General features: G+C 46.1%; 2 protein-coding genes across 16 annotated transcripts in view; one reads left to right on the top strand and one right to left on the bottom strand.

The window, feature by feature from the left end:
* Positions 1-3961: 3961 nt before the first annotated feature.
* Positions 3962-12006, bottom strand: DFFA (DNA fragmentation factor subunit alpha). Its single transcript, XM_082230457.1, has 6 exons — positions 11844-12006; positions 8347-8508; positions 6689-6834; positions 6406-6595; positions 6118-6290; positions 3962-4973 (listed from the first exon to the last, which is right to left on the bottom strand). Exons 1-6 carry the CDS (start codon positions 11953-11955, stop codon positions 4770-4772), a joined length of 987 nt encoding a protein of 328 aa, XP_082086583.1. The 5' UTR covers positions 11956-12006; the 3' UTR covers positions 3962-4769.
* A 1225-nt stretch (positions 12007-13231) lies between these two features.
* PEX14 (peroxisomal biogenesis factor 14) overlaps positions 13232-19740 on the top strand; it is a 140959-nt gene continuing 134450 nt past the window's right edge. For all 15 annotated transcript variants that reach the window (XM_082230332.1, XM_082230328.1, XM_082230335.1 and 12 more), the window contains exon 1: positions 13232-13337. In XM_082230332.1, the coding sequence (XP_082086458.1) occupies positions 13266-13337 (72 nt within the window). In that variant the 5' untranslated portion in view covers positions 13232-13265. The remainder of the gene's footprint in view (positions 13338-19740) is intronic.

Genomic DNA, 19740 nt, shown 5'->3' on the forward strand with positions numbered 1-19740 from the left:
CCAGCTCAACCCTCTGCAATGCAGGAACCTCAACTAAAGTATCCATGACAGATGGCAATCCAACCTCTGCTTTAAAATCTCCAAGGAAGGACTTGAGTAAACCCCTCTGATTGCAGGAACCTGTTTACCTTTTTACTGTGCACTATAAATGTGTCTTCAGGGTTGCAATTTGGGACATTGTATAATGAAACCTCTGTACAGATCTTTGTTTCCAATACTTTTTAACAAAATAAAAATAGAGCTTCCAAACATTTGGTTTTCACAAGATTACTGACAGTGTTGTGGAAACATAAAGTTGTATCCAATGCTAGTCCTACCAAGAGCAGGCCCACTAACTTGGGGTCATTAATTTCAGTGGGTCTACTCTGAGTAGGACTTGCTTGAATAAAAGCCATGTATGAGAATTGCTAAAAACTCAAAGAATGCAGACGTGTAAAATTTAAACTGTGCTTACTGATGGGAAAGAACAAACCCCATTGAGAGCAGAGCTGAGCTGGCTGAGGTATTATTGATGAACTCTCCCTCAGATCTCCATTGTATATGTCTAGGCTTTAAATAGTACAGAAAAGAAAATCTGAAGCCCCCCATTTATCAATATAATTGAATGCTGCTATGGGGTTTTCAAAATGGTCATTAAAGAAGCAGTTTTAAGAGTTTTCAACTCTTGAGTGCTTGATTTACTATACACTCTCTTGAAAAAGATCCAAGAAACAGTTCATAAAATTGATCATTAAAAAGATATTTTTCATCCAAATTATTGGATGAGCTACAACGTGGCAGCCTGATAGTTTATTAGCTGATCGCCTTTGTCGTTATTTTTAATGAGAGCTTTATGAATGAAGTAGAAGACCAGAGTGGAATTATCCTTAAAAGGAAGCACACAAAAAATTCCTTTTAGAAATGTTGTTTTGTTTGCAATTTCACTGAAGACTTGGAAAATTAAGACGTAAAAGGAGTTCTCCCCCTCTTTCAGGGGGGCAGAAAAAGAAGACATCCAGTCAACTGGATATAAATCAGTATAGGAGATCATCACTCATCTCTGTAATTTCTGCTCTTCTTGAAGAAGACAAATGCCTAGTTTCTTTATTTAATATATTTATATACTGCTTACTACTTATGACTGTTTCTAAGCAGAATAACAAAGGCAATGTGTATCTATAACTAACAATGAAACTCAGAAGATACAACAGTGCAATAAATGAAATCCTCGCCCCAATGAAAACAGTACAGTAACACATTTTGAAACATCTTTAGAGTGAAGGATACCTTCCCTCTTCAACTGCCCCTTGCCATGGCATATCCTGACTCACAAAATACAACACTCAACACCACTAGGTAGGTAAAGAGCCCACATGAAAATGGGACAAGGAGGATCAGTGGCAGAGAGCATGCTTTGTGTGCGCTAGGTCTTTGTGTGGTCCAGTCTCCAGCAGGTCTAGGAAAGATCTCTACATGAGACCTTGGAGAACTGGTCAGAGGAAATTCCACAGAGCTAGATGGATCCAGTGGCCTGTCTCAATAGAATACAGCTTCCCTTGTTCTTACGGAGTTAATCTAGCACTCATTCACCTAAATCAAGTGTGGAGAGCCTTTGTCCCTCCAGTTGTTGAAATACAACTCCCATCACCCATGGCCATGCTTGTTAGGACTGATGGGAGCTGTAGTTCAGCAACATCTGGAGGGCCAAAGGCTCTGCAGACCTGAAACATATTTTGCATTTTAAACTGAATTCATTTCAACTGTGTTTAATCTTGCCTAAAGCAGTTGATGCTCTGTGTGTGTTTGTAAAACCATTCAATTTGTGCTTCTCCCAGCTATTCCTGCCGTTCTGCATTTCTGCAATAATGCCTAATACACCTCTGCTTCATTTGCAAGTATTCGCAGGCACAGACAGACATAAAAAGAAGTGAGCTGCTTGCTTTCCTTTCTGGCCTTGCCGACTGGGTATCTCGTACGAATGAGGCACCACTATCAAGGCAGGAAAAGGCTGGGCTCAGCTCTCGGGAAGACAGAGCCCCTCATCCTCAGCCCCCAGCCCGGGAAAAGGCATCCTGTAAGAACTTCTTCTGGAAGACTTTCTCTTCCTGCTAACGAAAATTACTTCTTGGGATGTTGCCATAGCACCAGTGGACTCGAGATGGCTATGATCGGTGACTTCTCTCCTTGAGCAGCAAGTGCTGCTATGTAATTTAAAATTTCTCCTTTCCCTTTTGTTGATATTAGATGTGTGCATAGAGAACAAAATCAGTATGCTCATAACTCCCAACTCGTGTGCAGATGTGTTCGTAGGGCATTTAACTCATGTTCCCCATCTCATTCAGACTGTGAAATAAAGCACACTCCATGTATATTTGCCTATAAATAACTTCTACACATTTCCAACCAATTACTAGGCGTGCTAGTGCACCATGTCAAAAGAGAGATGTATGCTCCTTGCTGTTATAATTGTGTTGTGGATGTGTTTGGGCTGCCTATAGCATTGGAGAGCAAGATGGACATGTACCATTAAAACAAACAAACCAAAAAAACAAAACAAGAATTGTTCTGTTAATTACATTTTTTGTCCCACTTTTCCTCTAAGCTGAGATTCTTAGAAACCTCAGTCCTGTGTTGTTTTTCTGGGTTTCCACCGAATCACAGTATAAACGCAGTTCTGCCTAGATTTCTTTGAATCCATTAAAAATGTAGATGACTGCATTGTACTCTTACGTGTACAACATAACCCAACAACAGATGGTTAGGACTAAGAGTTAAATGCATTTACTTCAAATGAAGCCCTGTGGATCTCCACTTCTCACAAGGGTGTTTAAGAGCACAGCCTTGGTTTCTCGGAAATTTGTGTTCATTTAAAATTGGAGCATGGAAACCAGATCCTGAAATGTTTTTGTTAAAGAAATTTAGGAAATTAAAACACACACACACACACAACCACCACCACCACCAAGCTAATCACTGGTATAGTGAAGTGTTTTGTGCCAAGCTGCATAACCTTGAATTGACGTGCTGGTCTTTGTGGGAGAGAAGGAATGAGTAACACACACAAAACATATTGGGGGAAAGCTTCAGCTGTTCCTCACAGATTCTCACCAGCACACTAAAGAGTGTTGTCCCAACTTGTCTTTCCTCTGCTGTTTGCTAGTGCTAAGCTTGTCTCCTAGTACAAATAAGCCTTTAGAGTCTGGAATAAAACTTTGCTGTTTGCATACGTAACCTTTGTGATGTATTCTATCCAGAGAGAGCGTGGACATGTGATTACATGTGCCTCTTTGCTTAGCAACATTTCATGTAGTGCCTCTGGCTCAGTTTGTAAACTTGACCTGGGCAATTTTTTCTTCTGTATGTGAATTGGACAGACACTGGTACTAACTGCCCTCCCTCCCCCACCTCCCCACTGATCAGATTCTCTTGTGGCAAAGCTGAAGAAAGTCTGCACTTGGGGGTCCTTTTAAATCATGGCTGGGGAAAATCTGGACTCTTCCATATGTTGCTGGACTCCAAATCCAGCATGACCAATGGTCAGGGCTGATGGGAGTTCATAGAATTATACAATTATGGAGTTGGAAGAAGTCCAACGGAGGATTTTTAGCTAAAGCATCCATGGCAGGTGGCTCTTAAAGGGCTGAGAGCCTGGGGAGCTGTTGCCACTCAGAAATAAACAAGACTGGGCTAACGGTCTGATTTGTACAAGTCAGCTTCCTATCTGCGTGATTGTATTTCATCATTAAAAACCCAAGGCCATTTCAGGGATGTATGTCATGCACAGTTTTTGCTAAAACTGTTCTGCTGTGTTAGAGGAGGAAAAACATACATGAGAACTGTATAGCAGTTTCAGAAGTTATCTTATCTGCTGCTTCTTTGTAGGGGGCTGGCCCACATACTAAAGCAGTTGGGATTTGTAGGCAAAGGCATACATACCTAAGCTTAAAAAACCAGTAGCACAGACAGCAGGCAGAAACATATATAATAATACAAAAGTTTTAATACTAGGCAAATGTAGGGTTAAATAGGGTTTTTGTTTCTAAAAAACAAACCGCTAACTAGTCGAATTTATTGCTAATAGGAGTGGTGACCATCCCATGATACTTTATGCAGGTTATAGTCTCAGCTGGAATGCCCCAGAAAGTCCGATTATTGTTTTCTTAATGTAAACAGACGGAGTCTCATAGAAACGGCACAGGCACTGAGGCAAGAGAAGGAGAGCTACCAGTTGGGGGCCACTTTGCAAGCGTGGCTTTGGAATACAAGACGTTTGGCTGCATTCTACTACAGCATGCAACGTGCCACTAAAATGCACGTTTTGTACATATTTGTAATGGAGTGTGATGTTCTAGCAGGAAGGAAGCATCGAAAAGCAGGAAGGTAAGGCAAAAGGTGATCAGGCACAAAAAAACAGGACCCATAAACTCTAGGGCGTTGGGCCAGTGCCAAAGCCAGAAATTAATCATGGTGGCAACTTAACAGCACCACCTGTAAGCATAAAGGAGATAGGTTTTTTTAGTTTTTCCTCGCTAGAAATATATATCACAATCTTTGTAAGGATTCCAGCAGGCCCTCATAGCATGTGCACGAAATAATCTCGCCCCCCCCCTAATTTGGCAGTTGGTATACTGCAGTGCTTTGTAGAAATGCAAAGACTTTTTCTCCACGCAGAATGATGCAGAGTTCAGTGAACAATGTCCTGGTTAGAATTTCTGTGCTCACATGGTGTTCAGTTTGTAGAGGCACAGAAAACTCATCAATGCGTCCAAACCTGGACTCCCAAGGCCTCCTTATTTCTTGCGTTTGGAACTCAACCAGTCCCCCCATGGCAACTTTTTCTTGCCCTTGGACATGCTCCTCAAGGAGTTTAGGGCGTGAACCTGCTGTAGACGCCTTGAAAGTTCCTCCCCACAGGCTTGCTGCAAGGCCTCTGTCTTCGGCTTGTCCCAGTTCAGGGTCAGAGCAAGAGCTTCTGGGTTTGCCTTGTAAACCAGCTGCAACAGAAAGGAAAGAAGAATCTATCACTTGGGACCAAGCTGTGTAAGATATGTCAGATTCATGATTGGCTCTCTCTTGATGCCACATGGCTTGCTGGCAGGGGACATGATTTACATGCATAATCCTTGGACATTTCTACTCTCAAAGAGGTTCCCAGAACCAGTAATGAGAGAGGACCTTGCTAGACATCAGCAGCCTAGATTGATAGATGGTTTGAACTGGTGCAAGGAAGTTGTTTGTGTTGGTTCTATTTGTAATTTAATTTTTAAGACTTTCTATACTATCCTTCATGGTAAGATTGCAGGAAAGGAGTGGTATCAAAAAATACAATATAAACACATCAAACAAAAATAACACTGGGAACTACAAGTTGTTTTTGTTTCAAAGCAACAAGGAGATCAATGCCTAAAAGCTTTAAACTTAAAAACATTTTAAGAGCCGAAGAGAAGGATAAACATCTTTATGTGGTGCTGACTGGAAAATCCAGTTAAAACAAAAACGGGAAGAGTGGCAGATTCAGCTCCAAATAGCTTAGGGCCTCAGAGAAGGTAGAATTTGGAACCTTGGAAGACAAATGGACTAGAGGGAGAGAGTGATGTTAACCCAATTCTGGCTGTGTGTTTGTTCACCTGACCTCACCCTCTTTTAGAATAAATATTGACTACATTAGTTCCCTAGGGACGCGGGTGGCGCTGTGGGTAAAACCTCAGCGCCTAGGACTTGCCGATGGCATGGTCGGTGGTTCGGATCCCCGCAGCGGGGTGTGCTCCCGTCGTTTGGTCCCAGCGCCTGCCAACCTAGCAGTTCGAAAGCACCCCTGGGTGCAAGTAGATAAAGAGGGACCGCTTACCAGCGGGAAGGTAAACTGTGTTCCGTGTGCTGCGCTGGCTCGCCAGATGCAGCTTGTCACGCTGGCCATGTGACCTGGAAGTGTCTGCGGACAGCGCTGGCTCCCGGCCTATAGAGTGAGATGAGCGCACAACCCTAGAGTCTGGCAAGACTGGCCCGTACGGGCAGGGGTTCCTTTACCTTTTTACATTAGTTCCCAAATGCTTTATCCTGCCCTTTCTCTTTCCCTGGAGATTTTATTCAATTTGGAATCCAGGCACAACAAAGGGAAAGAACTCTGTGTGGACTCACCTCTAAGTCCTGACTTGCCAGGCCAAGTTCCAGGGCAGACTTCTCTTTAAGTGTGGTCCGAACATGGCTGCTGAGTGGGACCCTGTTACCAGCACCTCTGCTGCTGCTGCTGTTGCTGCTCCCAGCGTCAACCACGTCTGTTTCGTCCATGGCAGTTTCCTCTGATCCTGGCTCTAGGTAATGATGATTAAAATAATTCATAAAGGTAAAGGGACCATCATATTGCCCCTCTTTCTTCACTCTGGCATGGTTTGTTGAGAAACGAGCCTCAGCCAACAGCCTCATTACCTTCTGCTTTAGGTACAATGTGGTCCTCGTTTTTCAACGCTTGCAGGTAGAGTTCCAGAAGCTGCCGGGATTGCCGTTCCTCTTCCCGCCTGTCCAGCACCTGCTGAAGGGTGTCTTGCAGAGTCTGGATCTTGGGCTGGTTCTCAGAAAGCTCTTGGGCCAGGTCAGAGCATGGCACATCGATGAGCACCTAGAATAAGACAAGGTCCATCCTCTTACAGCAAAGGTGAGGGATCCTCACTCCCCCCACCCTGTTGCCAAAGGCACATGGCCCTTCCTTTACCTGGAGGTCTTCCTCCGACATCAAGATGATGGTGGAGAGGTCGTCCTTCAGTTGTCTGGCCAGTTGTCTCCACTTCTCTCCTCCACCACCACCGTCCACTCTGTCAACGTCTGTGACGTCTTCCTTGAGCCAAGCTGTGCCCCCATCTGAAAAAGAGCCACAGTTATAAGTGCAAAGGTACAGCTTATTGAGCAGGTTTATGCCAAAATTCACAAAGTAATCAGCTTGTTCACATAACGCTGTATGTGATAACACTATAGGGATGCCGTGCAAATGTGGGGACTCCTGGAGAGGAACTTGCAGCCACTGTTCTCCTCCCTGGTCCTTTTTACTGCCACACTGAGCTAAGCCTAAGTTAAAGGTAAAGGGACCCCCTGACCATTAGGTCCAGTTGTGACCGACTCTGGGGTTGCGGCGCTCATCTCGCTTTATTGGCCGAGGGAGCCGGTGTACAGCTTCCAGGTCATGTGGCCAGCATGACTAAGCCGCTTCTGGCGAACCAGAGCAGCGCACGGAAACGCCATTTACCTTCCCGCTGGAGCGGTACCTATTTATCTACTTGCACTTTGATGTGCTTTCAAACTGCTAGGTTGGCAGGAGCAGGGACCGAGCAACAGGAGCTCACTCCGTTGCAGGGATTCGAACTGCCGACCTTCTGATCGGCAAGCCCTAGGCTCTGTGGTTGAACCCACAGCACCACCTGAATCCCCTAAGCCAAAGTTAATCAGGGTTAAAAGAACATAAGAGCATAAGAAGAGCTGTGCTGGGCTAGGCCAGTGGCCTACCTAGTCCAGCATCATCCCTGGCCAACCAGATGCCTGTGGGAAACCCACAAGCAGGACTCGAGCACAAGAACACTCTCCCCTCCTGTGGCTTCCTGCAACTGGTATTCAGAAATATTTCTGCCTCCAGCTGCGGAGGGCACAGCATAAGCATTGTGCCTAGTAGCAACTTTGCCCTCTGTGAATTTGTCCAATCCTTTTTTAATGCCATCCAAGTTGATGGTCATCACTGCCTCCTGTGGAAATGAGTCCCATAGGTTAACTGCGCTGCATAGAGAAGTCCTTTCTTCTATCTGTCCTGAATCTTCCAGCGCTCAGCTTCATTGGATGTTCAAGAGCTCTAGTGCTAAGAGCATGGAACAGGAGTGGGAAACTGGTGCCCCTCCAGATGTTGCTGGACTACAAGTCCCATCCACCTCAGCCAGCTTGGCCACAGGTCAGGGATGATGGTAGCTGTGGTCCAGCAACATCGGGAAGGTACCATGTTGGCTATCCCTGCTCTAGGTAAATTAATGCCTTATATGGCAGGTGTAAAATGTGCACCAAAAGCATGTGATGCTCTGCAAGTGCAACAATAAGGTAAGGCAACGACTGCTTTGTGTGGGAGTTGTGCTCCAGACCCCCAGGCATAAACCCGCTCCGCCTCCACCCACAACACCTTTTCCAGCCACTTCTGGGGTGCGGCGATATGCGCAATTGCGGTCGTATGTCAATTGGGCGCGTGCAAATTGGTCGTTACCTGTTCTAAAAAGTTGAAGACCCTAAAGGGGGTGGTGGTAGTGCTGGCAGCAGAAACAAAGGTGCTTCTTGCCCAGGACCTCATTTGCCCCTAGACACAGCATCCATATCCTATAGAGCTTCAACTCTTCCACTTACCTATGCTGCTGGTGGACCACTTCTCGCCCTTTGCCAGTGCCACAAACTTGGTGTTTGGCGGCAGACACAAAAAATAGTCCTCGTCATCCACAATGGTGCCATCCTCAGCCAACACCAGTGTGATGGGCTCTGAGGCCTTGTCAATTGCTAGGAGGTCACAGGCTGTGGAAAGGGGAAGCGTCCATATAGCTTGGTGGTATAAATATTATTATTATTATTATTATTATTATTATTATTATTATTATTATTATTGCATGCAGAAGGTCCCTGGTTCAATCCCTGGCGTCTCCAGGTAAGGCTTGGGATGTCACCTGGCAACCCTAGGGAGCTGCTGCAGGTCAGTGCAGAAATTCCCATGTTCCTAAAGAGTCACCACAACAGTGCAGAAAGTCTTGGCCCCAATGGCATACAACAGTTTCTGTGGAAAGTGTATTTATCTTTATTTATACAAACACGTGTTTGCCCTTTTCTCTCCCCTCTAGCATTAACAATAAAACCAGGAATAGGAAAATACAATTATTTATCTCACATCAAATTTATTATGAAAAGTATTGCAGGTATCCTCTTGCCAAATTGTACAATGCTAAAAGGTTCTTTGTAAATAACTACACTCCAAGGGCGAACAACCAGTGAATCCAGGTGAACGAAGGGAAACCTTTGTAAACTGAGAGTCTGTTATTTTCCATTTAGACCAGGGGTTCCAAAACGGCGGACCAGCGGTAGTCTATGAGTTTCATTCAGGTGGTTTGTGTGCCTGTGGATCTGCATTTGAAGACAGGAAATGGCCACATCAAATTGGTTTTAAATTGTATTTTTATTGCTGCTTTTATTGTAATACAATAAACAGTATCAGAAGTAAAAGCAGTAATAAAAATACAATTAAAAATCATATGGCATCTAGCACAGTGCCATTGCAATTGCTATAACAGGCAGAGAAATCGTTAAGCGATCCACTGATTGGGAGCCACTAATTGAGATATGGCACAAGTGACTAATGCAGATGGGGGGGGGAAACATAGGGGGTGAGGTCAAGTAACTTCTGTGGCCTTCCTTGCCCAGGGCTACGCAGGAATGAGAGCTTTCACCACAAAAGCTTGCAGGTCAGCTGTGTGTAATTTGCAGTGCACAATTCTGTATTAGAAGGCTCCAGGGCAATTCTAAATGCCTGGGAGCCGCAAGTAACACAGGTTCAGCAACAGCTTCCCTCCTCACCAATGGAGATTAGAATTCTTTAATGCAATTGAGCTTTACCAAGAGTTTTGTCCACACCCCTTAATCATAAGACACTCAAATAGGTCACCTTACTTTTTTTACTTCCTTTTGATGGTCCACTGCCTTTTCTTATCATAAGCTCCTCTTTCCGAACACCCAGGCTTTATTGCATTCTGCCCTCCCCAATCAATTTTGTTTCTTCAAGTGGCTTCGCTGCACAGTCCAAACGCTGCACTGTGGAACCCCTTGCAACAAGATTCCAGTGCCTTGATTCTATGCAGTTAGGCGTGCTTCACATTTCAGTGGGATTAGGCACACCTGTCTCTGCACAGCACCAGGTCACAAGACTTATGCTCCTCTCTGACACTGCAAGGAATAATTAGCCCATCTATCCAGTTTGTGTCCTCCTTCATTAACATGTCCCAAGTGACCAGATGGGTTGCTTGCGTTGTCTGGCTGGGCCCACTCCCTAGAGAGTTTAATTCTTGTTTCCTTATAGATATTGCATTCTTGAAAATCAAACAATCAGTACATTAACACACACCCCAAAATCTTTAGACCCTCTTCATAGGGAAAGTGCTCCAACCTCATTTTGGTTGGCTTTTCCCCCATAGCCAGCCCAAGACTTGTTGACATCTGAGGCAAACCACAAAATGATGCCTCTCCAGCCAACGAGGAAGGGGTGAGTGAAGATCTACATGGTGAACAAGGGAGAAATAAAGTTCTAAATTGGGAACAAAGGGAGGAGGAGACCAGTAGCACCTCCTGTTCACCAAGAAGCTACTGTAGAGGCAACATTTTGAGCTGGGGTGTGTGTGCCAAAGAGGCAGCAGATCTGCCCTCCTCGAGTAGCAGGATCCAGAGGGGAATGCACAATGCACTGCATGCTGCTGTCACGGACACTGACAGCAGAAGCAGGCAATGTATTCCCCTCTGGATCCTGCTGCCAGAGGCGGTTGTCTCACTTTGTCTCATGAGTGGGCTGCCCCTGCTTTTCTGCACCTTTCACACTATTTCCTTGACACTATTAATTTTTTCAGAAGGGGTGGCCGGAACGGCCCACGGTATTCCAAATGAGACTGCCTTGGGAGTCCAGAGCCTCCCAACCCCTCTCTTTGGGCCTTGGGGTACATTTGTGGGCATCACAAAAAATACCCATTTCACAGAAGAAAAATTATTAATGCTCATAACCTCCCTTCTACAGGCAAAACCTCCTACCAAAAACAGATGAAACATAGAAAAAGAAGGAAACAACACCCCCACAAGTAACAGGTACCCCCGCCCCCAAACAACCACAAAGAAAAGGCAAAACTAACCCTCTAAAATTTGAGGGCCAGGGAACTTTGGAAGCTATCAGCTGGGCTGTCTGAGGGCACCATGATTCCATACTGAGACCCCAGTTATGGACAATCGTAGTGGTATCTGCTCCTCTTCAGTTCATCACTTACCCAAACCAGTTTGGAGTTATATATTTAAAACTGCTATCTCATTTTATTTGCAAGTCAGAAGGAAAAGAAAGGAAATATCGGGATTTAGGATTCTAATTCATATCTGGTATACTGTTTTACTATTACAGTGGTGCCTCGGGTTACATACACTTCAGGTTACAGACTCCGCTAACCCAGAAATAGTGCTTCAGGTTAAGAACAGTTTCAGGTTAAGAATGGACCTCCGGAACGAATTAAGTACTTAACCTGAGGTACCACTGTATTACATAATCTAAAAAAAATATGTTTTATTGAAACCTGGTTGGAAAAAAATAAAACCAGAGGGGTGGCAAAACTGACAGCAATTGACAGGCCAGCAAATTTATGATTATGTATGATTTATGATGTTGTGGAGCATAGTCCATTAGATTTATGAACTGTAATCCTGCAGGTAAGTACAACTGTGGTGTGTGTGTGTGTGTGTGTGTGTGTGTGTGAGAGTGAGAGAGAGAGAGAGAGAGAGAGAGAGAGAGAGAGAAGACATTCTTGTCAACTTTGGATAATAGTTTATGCATCTGATGAAGCAGACACTGATCCAGGAAAACTTATTCCACAATAAATTCATTAGTCTTTCTGGTACCACAAAACTATTTTGACTTTTTGTTGTTAAAGCTACTGCTGTTCTCCCGGGCTTCCACCGCCCCACCGCCCTGGGTAAGATCCTCTTTTAAAGATGCATCCCAGACCGAAATTCAACCGGTGCAGCTGTCAATACCCAGGGAAACTGATATGGGAAGCTTCACCTGTGGAATCTATGCCTCTGTAAAAAGAGGAGGGGAGAGGGGAAAAACCGCTTACCTTTGCTTCGCAGCTCCCGGAGGCAGGAGGCCGCCACCCCGTGCTGCTCCTGTTGGCCATTCTGCCTGATGAGACATTGCTTCAACTGGGGAAGCCTGGAACCAGCCGCCATCGCTTTGCTTGTGTTCGGCTCTGCTATAAAGAAGGCTGTTAGATAGAGAAAGTCTCAGACCGCTCTTTGCAGGCAACCAATCGGAGCAGAGCTCGCTTTGCTGATGCAGCCTGGGAAATGTAGTTCTCTTCCCAAATTCATTCCGCCTTCTAGCCTCTGGACGGCAAACCCGCCTCTTTGCACTATGGGAAATGTGGTTCTCATCCATCTAATTAAACGAATCCCTATTTTGAGGTGACAAAGCAAGAAATCCCATTAATTTATTTCTCCCTCAGCTAGCATCTCTCCGAAGTCTCCAGTTCAAGGATAAGTTTACATATTCGCTTCATACTATCAAATTACTGTACTTGCTTCAATACTGTACTTGCTTCAAGAGGGAACGGGGATACTTTGTAACCCTAAAGTTGAATTATTTAACTGGAAATAAAATCCCGTGGTTTTGAAGTACTATAGGGAGTATGAACTACGAAGGCATAGCTGTGTTTGTACAGGGGGTCTTTTGTGGGCTCCCTTCCAGACATTCTTTTATCGCACACCCATGACTATTTGAGCTCTTAATAATATCGGGGAGGTCACACATGACCCTTCTTTCAGCAGTACAGGGTCTACTTTATATGTGGAAGGTTCCAGGTTCAACCTTCAGCATCTCCAAGGTAGGACTGTCTGGGAGGAGAGACCCTCTGCCTGAATCCTTGGGAGAGCTGCTGCCAGTCAGTGCAGTGATTAATGTTCTTATGCAGCTGCACTGTTTTATAGTTTCTGGATTTCCCATTGCCATATTCTAAACTAGTTGTGCTCTATGTTATAAATCAAGCACTGCTGGGGGTTGTTTCTTTTTGTTTTCCAGTGTATTTCTTATCAATTAAAAACCCTGTGTGGCGCGAACAATTTTTTATTCCGAAAGTGTGCCTGGAAGGGGGAAAAAGGTTTGAGAACCACTGTTTTAAGGGAAGGGCCGGTGGAGCACCTGCTTTCCCCGCAGAAGCTCCCCAGGTTCAATCCCCAGGAGCAGTAGGGGATGCCTCCTGCCTGAAACCCTGGAGAGCCCCTGCCAGCCAGTGCAGGCAACACCAAAGTGCAGATGGGCCAGAGCTGCAGATTCAGCATAAGGCAGCTTGTGCATTTCTAAGCAGACATGCTCAGGATCGCGCTAACCACCAAACGAGCCCTTATCCCCTCCTTGCCGCCGTCTGGTTTAAATTAACCCCCCTGCAAATTTCGCAAGGAGCGAGCGGCTTCTCCCTCGTCGATCGGCAACTCGGAGCTCGGCTGCTTCCGCCTCCATCGGCCGCCTTCCCTCTTCAGAATCCATGGCATCCGAGGATCGATTAGCCGGGTCTGGAAACATGGCCTCCTCCGAGCAAGGAGAGCAACCTGGGCAGGTAAGCGGGGGGGTCGGAGGAGGGAGGCGCCCCGGGACCCCCTCCCCACAAGGACACTTGTGAGGGGAGGATGGGGAAGGGGCAGGACAGTCGCAGGGCCTGCCCCTGCTGCCCTCCCTCTTTCAAAAGCAAGGGGGCACCCCCCAAATAGAGGGGTCCCTGTGCCCTCAGTGAGGAAGGAGCAGGTGGTGGGTGGCCTTTGCCCCATAACTGGGCGGAGGGGGAGGGGAGGGAGTGCATTTGCCACCTCACCTTCTTTCATTCCCGCTCCTCCCGTGAAGGGGAAAAATCCCTGTAGTGGGATTTTCTGAGCCCCACCCCCCAATCTCAGGGATTGCAGGAGGTCAGTGCCCTTTTGCCCTTTAATTAGGGGGGAGATAGGGGCAGCTGCCTTATAAAACCCTATAATGTGAAGGGGTTCGTTCCCGCTTTTTATAGCCCCCCCCCAATTAAAAAGGTAGGGGAGGAATGTCTAAAAGGAATGTTTCCATGGGTTGGAGGAGGGGGTGTCTTTCGCCCTATAAATGGGGGCAAGGAGGGCTAGTAGTTGCCCACTCTTTATGTCCCCCCCCCTTTTAAGGTTAAGGGAGGAATGGCAAAAAGGAGTGTCTGTTTTTCTCCCAGGAGTAGTAGGATGTGGGTGCTTTCTGCCCATTTTTTGGGGGGGTAGGGTAGGGGGCTATTTGCTGCCCATTTGCTGTCCCTCCCCATTAAGCAAAGAAAAGAAAAGAAAAGGCTAGGGCAACTATGACTAAAAGCAGGGTTCGAAACTGAGATATGAAAACTAAGAGCTAAATGGCACCTTAAACCTAGGTTATGGGCACAACAATGGAATGTATAGGCATGCTTTTTTATATAACAAGAATGCAAAGCTGGAAATGAATGAACTGCAGCTAAAATATTATGTTGATTTTTCACATGGTCTAGTCCTTCCCCTGCCCACCCCCCTAATATTCTTAAGAGAGTCTATTCTCCAGTCTTCAGAGAGTAGCTGGAAGTGGGGAGGCAGAAAAAGGTCCTCCTTTCCTTCCACTCTGCGGTTTTAATCTGAAATCTTAGGCGCAGTACTGCGCCCAGAGCTCAGAAACTGCTCCTGCTAATGAAATTCCCTGTCGCAAAATGCTCCTAGAACAATGGGAGTTTTGAACACTGACTAAAAGGAGTGTCTATTTATACCCCCACCCCCAATAATGGGGGAGGTGGGAGCCCTTTGCACTATGATGAGAGGGAGGTTAGATGCTCCCTTCTCCTTCTGCTTCCCTGCTTGAGCTTCTGGCACACACCCTAATTTCAGTTTCAAACAATGAGGGATAATTGGTAGTAACTTGTGCTTTTGAGAAGAAGGGGAAATTGGGTTTCCTTTCTCCATAATAGTAGGGGCTGGAAGAGGAATTGCAGGGGGGGGGATGCCAGTTGCCCCCTTCTTCATCTGCTTGAGCATTGCCTCTTCCAATCTGTTTATTTTTAAGGGTGGGGGAGTAATTCCTAGTGGGCTCATCTGTCCTCCATAGGGGTGGATGCCCTTCAACCCTGACAGGGAAGGGGCAAGGAAGTGGATGGAAGGGGACAGTTGCCTCATTTTCTCCCCATTTGACCTTTTGTTTTCCCCTTTCCAAAAAGGGTGGGGGGAATATGTGTTGGGATGAGTGCCCTTTGACGCATAATGGAGGGAGGAGGTGAAGGGAGGTCAGTTCCCCTCCTTCTGCTTGATCTTGTGTGCCACTTTTCTAAACTGGTGGTGGTGAAGAAATCAGAAGTGGACTTTGGGGGTGTAAGTGGGGAAGGAGGTGTGTGCTCTTTACACCTAATTAGGGTCAGAGTAAAGTAAAGAAGTATTGGCTTCTCCCCCCCCCCAAAAAAAAAAAATAATTCAAAAGCAATGGGAGAGAAATCCCATGTTGTGATTCTGTGGCCTTCCTGAAGAGGAAGTAGGTAGGTATCTGTTGCTCCATAATGTGTGAAGAAGGAAGGGGGCATGGCTTAGTCTAGACTCTGCCCCCCCCCCCTTAGGATAGGCAAAAATGGTGGGGAGCTTACGTTTTCTCCGGGCCCCTCCCAGCTCTGGGGAAACTCATTTATAATACCTGCATGCCTCCTACACACATGGAGCAAGGAAAACAGGTTGGCCTTGTAATCTTTTCCTTGCATATGTAAAATAATATTAAGAGGGGCTGTATTGGGGGGGAAGTTTCCTCTCTGCCACTTCTGTCTGCATTTAGCCATCTCCATAATTCCTCTTCAGCCTCCTGCCAAACAGGTATGCAAAACCCACTTGTTGCACACCTCTTGAGAGAGCTCAGTGACAGAGCACACCTGTTGCATGGCAAGGATTCCATGTTCGATCCCTGGCATTGCCGTCTTAGAAGAGGGATTGAGTAAGCTGTGGCCTTCTAGGTGTTCCTCGATTCCAGTTCCCATCAGCCTCCCAGCCAACAGGCACAATGGTCAGGGATGATGTTGGGAGTCCAGCTGCTTCTGGAGGACACTTGGTTGGAGAAGGCTGAAACAGGACATGCCGGCAGTAGCCAACATGGTGCCATCCAGCTGTTGCTGGACTAATTTTGGCAGAAGGCCCGTAGGTCAGCGGTAGAGCATCTGCCTTCAGTGTTGAAGATCCTAGGTTCAATCCCCAGGTAGGGCTGGGAGAGATCTGTGCCTGAAACCCTGGAGAGCTGCTTCCAGTCGATGTGTAGACAGTGCGGAGTTAGATAGACCAGTGCTCTGACTTGGCATAAGTCAGATGCCTACGTTTTTACTGTTCTGTGTTGACTACAACTCCCATCATGCCTGAGCATTGGCTGTGCCAGCTGGGGGTGATGGAAGTAGTTGACCATAATCTTTCATAAAGCAGCACATGGGCTGTTTGTGAACTATAATGTCATATCCATAATAGGAATCAATCTGTTGTAAGCTGCTTCAAGAACTTTCAGGTAGTATAGTAAGAGGTTTATAAAGGGAATAAATGAAACCAACCACCGGTGTTGAGAGATGACATAGCTCTGAATTCCAGTTGCTGGTGGACAGGCAGAGGGATGCAAATTGTAGCTTTAATAGGGACAGAAGGGCCTTGTCAATCTGGGATGGTAGTCTATTTAGGAGAAGGAAATCTCTGATCCTAAACCTCCACTGCTTTGCAGGATATCTTTGGGAGAAGAAAGTAAAGTAAACCCTACACAAATCCACAGTGGAGTCCCTAAGATGGTTGGGTAGTGCCTTGTGCGCCTCCTTCTGGCAACTCCTGCATGCAAGCTGGTGCCAAACATATTGCTCTGCTTTCCTCTGAATCACATCAGTGAGGCCAAAAGGGCATTAGGGTAGTCCAGGACCTCCATACACCCCCCCCAGGCTTGCACCCAGGGGAGGTCACTTCAGCGCTGCTAACACAGAGGTTTGACTTCACCCCTGGAGGCACACTCCATTGGCTCTCAAGACAGATGTATGCCAACAACCAACCTTAGCTTCAAGCCCTCTTTGTGGGCTTCCCTGAGGGCTGTTTGGTTAGCTACCATGAGCAGCCTGATGCTAGACCAGGGGGAGCCTCAATCTGATGCATTGTGGTTCTTTTTACATCAAAGGGAAGCTCTTTTTACTCTAGGGAACCTCATCCTTAGAGGCCAGCTGTAGCCTACCAGACATCTCTGCCAAGTTCTTGGAACTTTGCCTCTCTCCTGAGCCCCACTGTCTCTGTGTCACACCCTGAGTGTTTTGGCCTGGCTGGAATGTGTCCTTGAGCTCTGGTAGTGCCTCTTGGCTGCCTGCATGGGGGCTGGAGAAGGGTGTTTGTGTGTAGAAACTATCCCACGGCACAGAGGTAGAATTTACATTTGTTGTTCCGTCCACTTTTGCCTCTTGCTCTGCCAAGCCCTGAGATGTGGCCCTCAGAATGTTTCACAGAACAGAATGTGGCCCTTGGGCTGAAAAAGTTTTCCCATTCTTATTTTCATTACTGTTATTGCCATTTGTTAAGTAGATGTCTTCTCTGTGTGCATAGTTGCTCATTTTCTACACAAATCTTGGTGTGTGAGGACATAATATGCACTGTGTGAGCTCACTAACTGCTAATTTTCGGGTGTAGTGCCTCTTTTCTGGTTTTTTGAAGGCCTGGCAGGAAGTCACCTGGTAAAAGCGATTCCTTCTCGGCATGCATGTCAGTATAAAGCCTTTCACCCATTTAGGAACAGGGGTGAGCAACCTCCAGCCTTGCAGATGTTGCTGGACTACGACTCCCATCATCCTTCACCATTGGCCAGGCTGGCTGCCGCTAATGGCAGTAGAAATTTACAACATCTGGGGAGTTATCAAATTGCTTGATTCTGGCTTATTTATTTATTACATTTTAAATGCCACCTTTTCCCTCAAGGAGCTCAAGGTGGTGTACATAGTTTTCGTCCTCCCCAGTTATCCTCACAAACAACCCTGTGAGGTTGGTTAGGCTGAGAGACAGTGACTTATGTCATAATAAATGGGTTTGTCTTCAAGCTGCAACAAATTCTTCTTTCTCTAACTGGGTTCTTCCTCCGCTCCCACCAATCTTGTCAGCTGTTAAAGAATCCCTCCTGGGGGAATCCAGGAGCCTATAGGGCCCCTGAGCCTGAGATTCCCAATTACCACAATTAAAGACAAATTACAGTTTAATGTGAAGGATCAAAAGTTCTCACACGGTTCCTCTTCCATTGCTGCCGAGCTACCGATAAACTAGCCAGCATCTGAGTTGTAATGCCCGAATTTGGGCACATGGTATTACCATATATCCTATGCTAGTCCTACTCAGAGTACACCCATTGAAGTTAACAGACATGATTAAATTAGGTTCATCAATTTCAGTGGCTTTACTCTGAGTAGAGACCATTGTTTGTGGGTGTAGGGAAGAAAACAGTGACCTGGCTTGGATTAGCCTAGTGAGAGGGGGGTCTGCAAGAAATCTCATCCCCTTAACTCAGTGATGGCCAAACTTGGCCCACCAGCTGTTTTGGGACTACAATTCCCATCACCCCGACCACTGGTCCTGTTAACTAGGGATGGTGGGAGTTGTAGTTCCAAAACAGCTGGAGGGCCAAGTTTGGCATCACTGCCTTAACTGCTTTCTAGAAAAAAGTTGAACTAGGAGATTGTCCTGTGCAAATCAGGATATTTTGAGAGGGTGATTTGCTGGTTCTCTAGACCAGTGTTCTTCAAACTTTGGGTCCCCAGTAGCTGGACAACAGGCTCCATCATCCCCAGGTGATTTAACCAGTGATCAGGGATTATGGGAGTTGTAGTTGAACATCTGGGAACCCAAGGCTGAAGAGCATCGCTTTAGAGCCAACGTAGCATTCTCCAGATGTTTTGGACTATTAATTCCTATCAGCCTCAGCAAGTGTAGTCCACAATGCTGTCCAAAATAATTTGAAGGAAACAGGTTGGTGAAGACTCTTAAGGCTTAGAGAAGTGATTGAGCATAGCTTGTTTGCTTGTTTTCAGTAAGCAAACCCAGAAAACATTGAAACTGCTAAGCTTGCCAAATACCCTGGTTGTAGCTGTTAAGAATGCAAGAGCATGAGAAGAGCCTTCTGGATCAGGCTGGTGGCCCATCTGGTCTGGTATCCTGTTCTCACAGTGGCCAACCAGATGCCTGTGAGAAACCCACAAACTGGACCCAAGCAGAAGAGCATTTTCACCTCCCGTAGTTCCCAGTAGCTGGTATTCAGAAGCATTACTGCTTCAGACTTAGGAAGGCAGAGCCTAGCCATCATGGTTAGTAGCCATTGTTAGCCTTATTCTCCATGAATTTGTCTGATCTTTTAAAGCCACCCAGGTTGGTAGCCATCCCTGCCTCCCATGGGAATGAGTTCCATAGGTTAACTATGCGCTGCATGAAGAAAGTCATTTTTTTAAATCTGTACTGAATCTTCCAGCTGCATTGGATGTTCTAGTGCTTTGAAAGAGGCAGAGAAGACTTTTCTCTATCCACTTTCTTCATGCCATGCATAATTTTAAACATTTCTACCATGTTACTTGCCTTTTCTCTAAATCAGAAAGTTCCAAAAGCTGCAATCTTTCCTCACTGGACTTATGAAATGGGGGGGGGGAACGTTTTGCATGGAAAAATAGAAGAACGGAACATTTTGGATTTCGGAATCGTCCCCCATCCCTTGTGAAAAATCTTCCGCCCCATATCCCTAATCACCTATGTTGCGTAGGTATTGGAGGGCAAGTGCTTGCCTCTGCCTTGGCTCACTCCAGTTCTGGTGTCCTTGGAGTTGACTGAACTTCATATTCTCAGGCTCTGTCCCTTTAGGGGGAAGGAGAGAGAGAGAGAGAGAGAGAGAGAGAGAGAGACTTCAGGAAACCTGGGGGTGGTTGAATTCATCAGTTTCAGGCACCTTGCCCTCCTTCCTGATCCCACCTCTGAAAGAAGCCTGGG

The sequence above is a fragment of the Podarcis vaucheri genome (genome assembly GCF_965113315.1).
Source record: "Podarcis vaucheri genome assembly, chromosome: 7".
Lineage (NCBI taxonomy): Eukaryota > Metazoa > Chordata > Lepidosauria > Squamata > Lacertidae > Podarcis > Podarcis vaucheri.

What these genes read in the sequence shown, in the direction of transcription:
- DFFA (XM_082230457.1), bottom strand. Translation starts at nt 11,955, where the DNA reads ATGGCGGCTGGTTCCAGGCTTCCCCAGTTGAAGCAATGTCTCATCAGG. An exon ending in CATTGTACCTAAAGCAGAAG is followed by an intron (nt 6,291 to 6,405) that starts GTAATGAGGCTG and finishes ATCATTACCTAG; the next exon opens with AGCCAGGATCAGAGGAAACT. An exon ending in TGGCAAGTCAGGACTTAGAG is followed by an intron (nt 4,974 to 6,117) that starts GTGAGTCCACAC and finishes TTTCTGTTGCAG; the next exon opens with CTGGTTTACAAGGCAAACCC.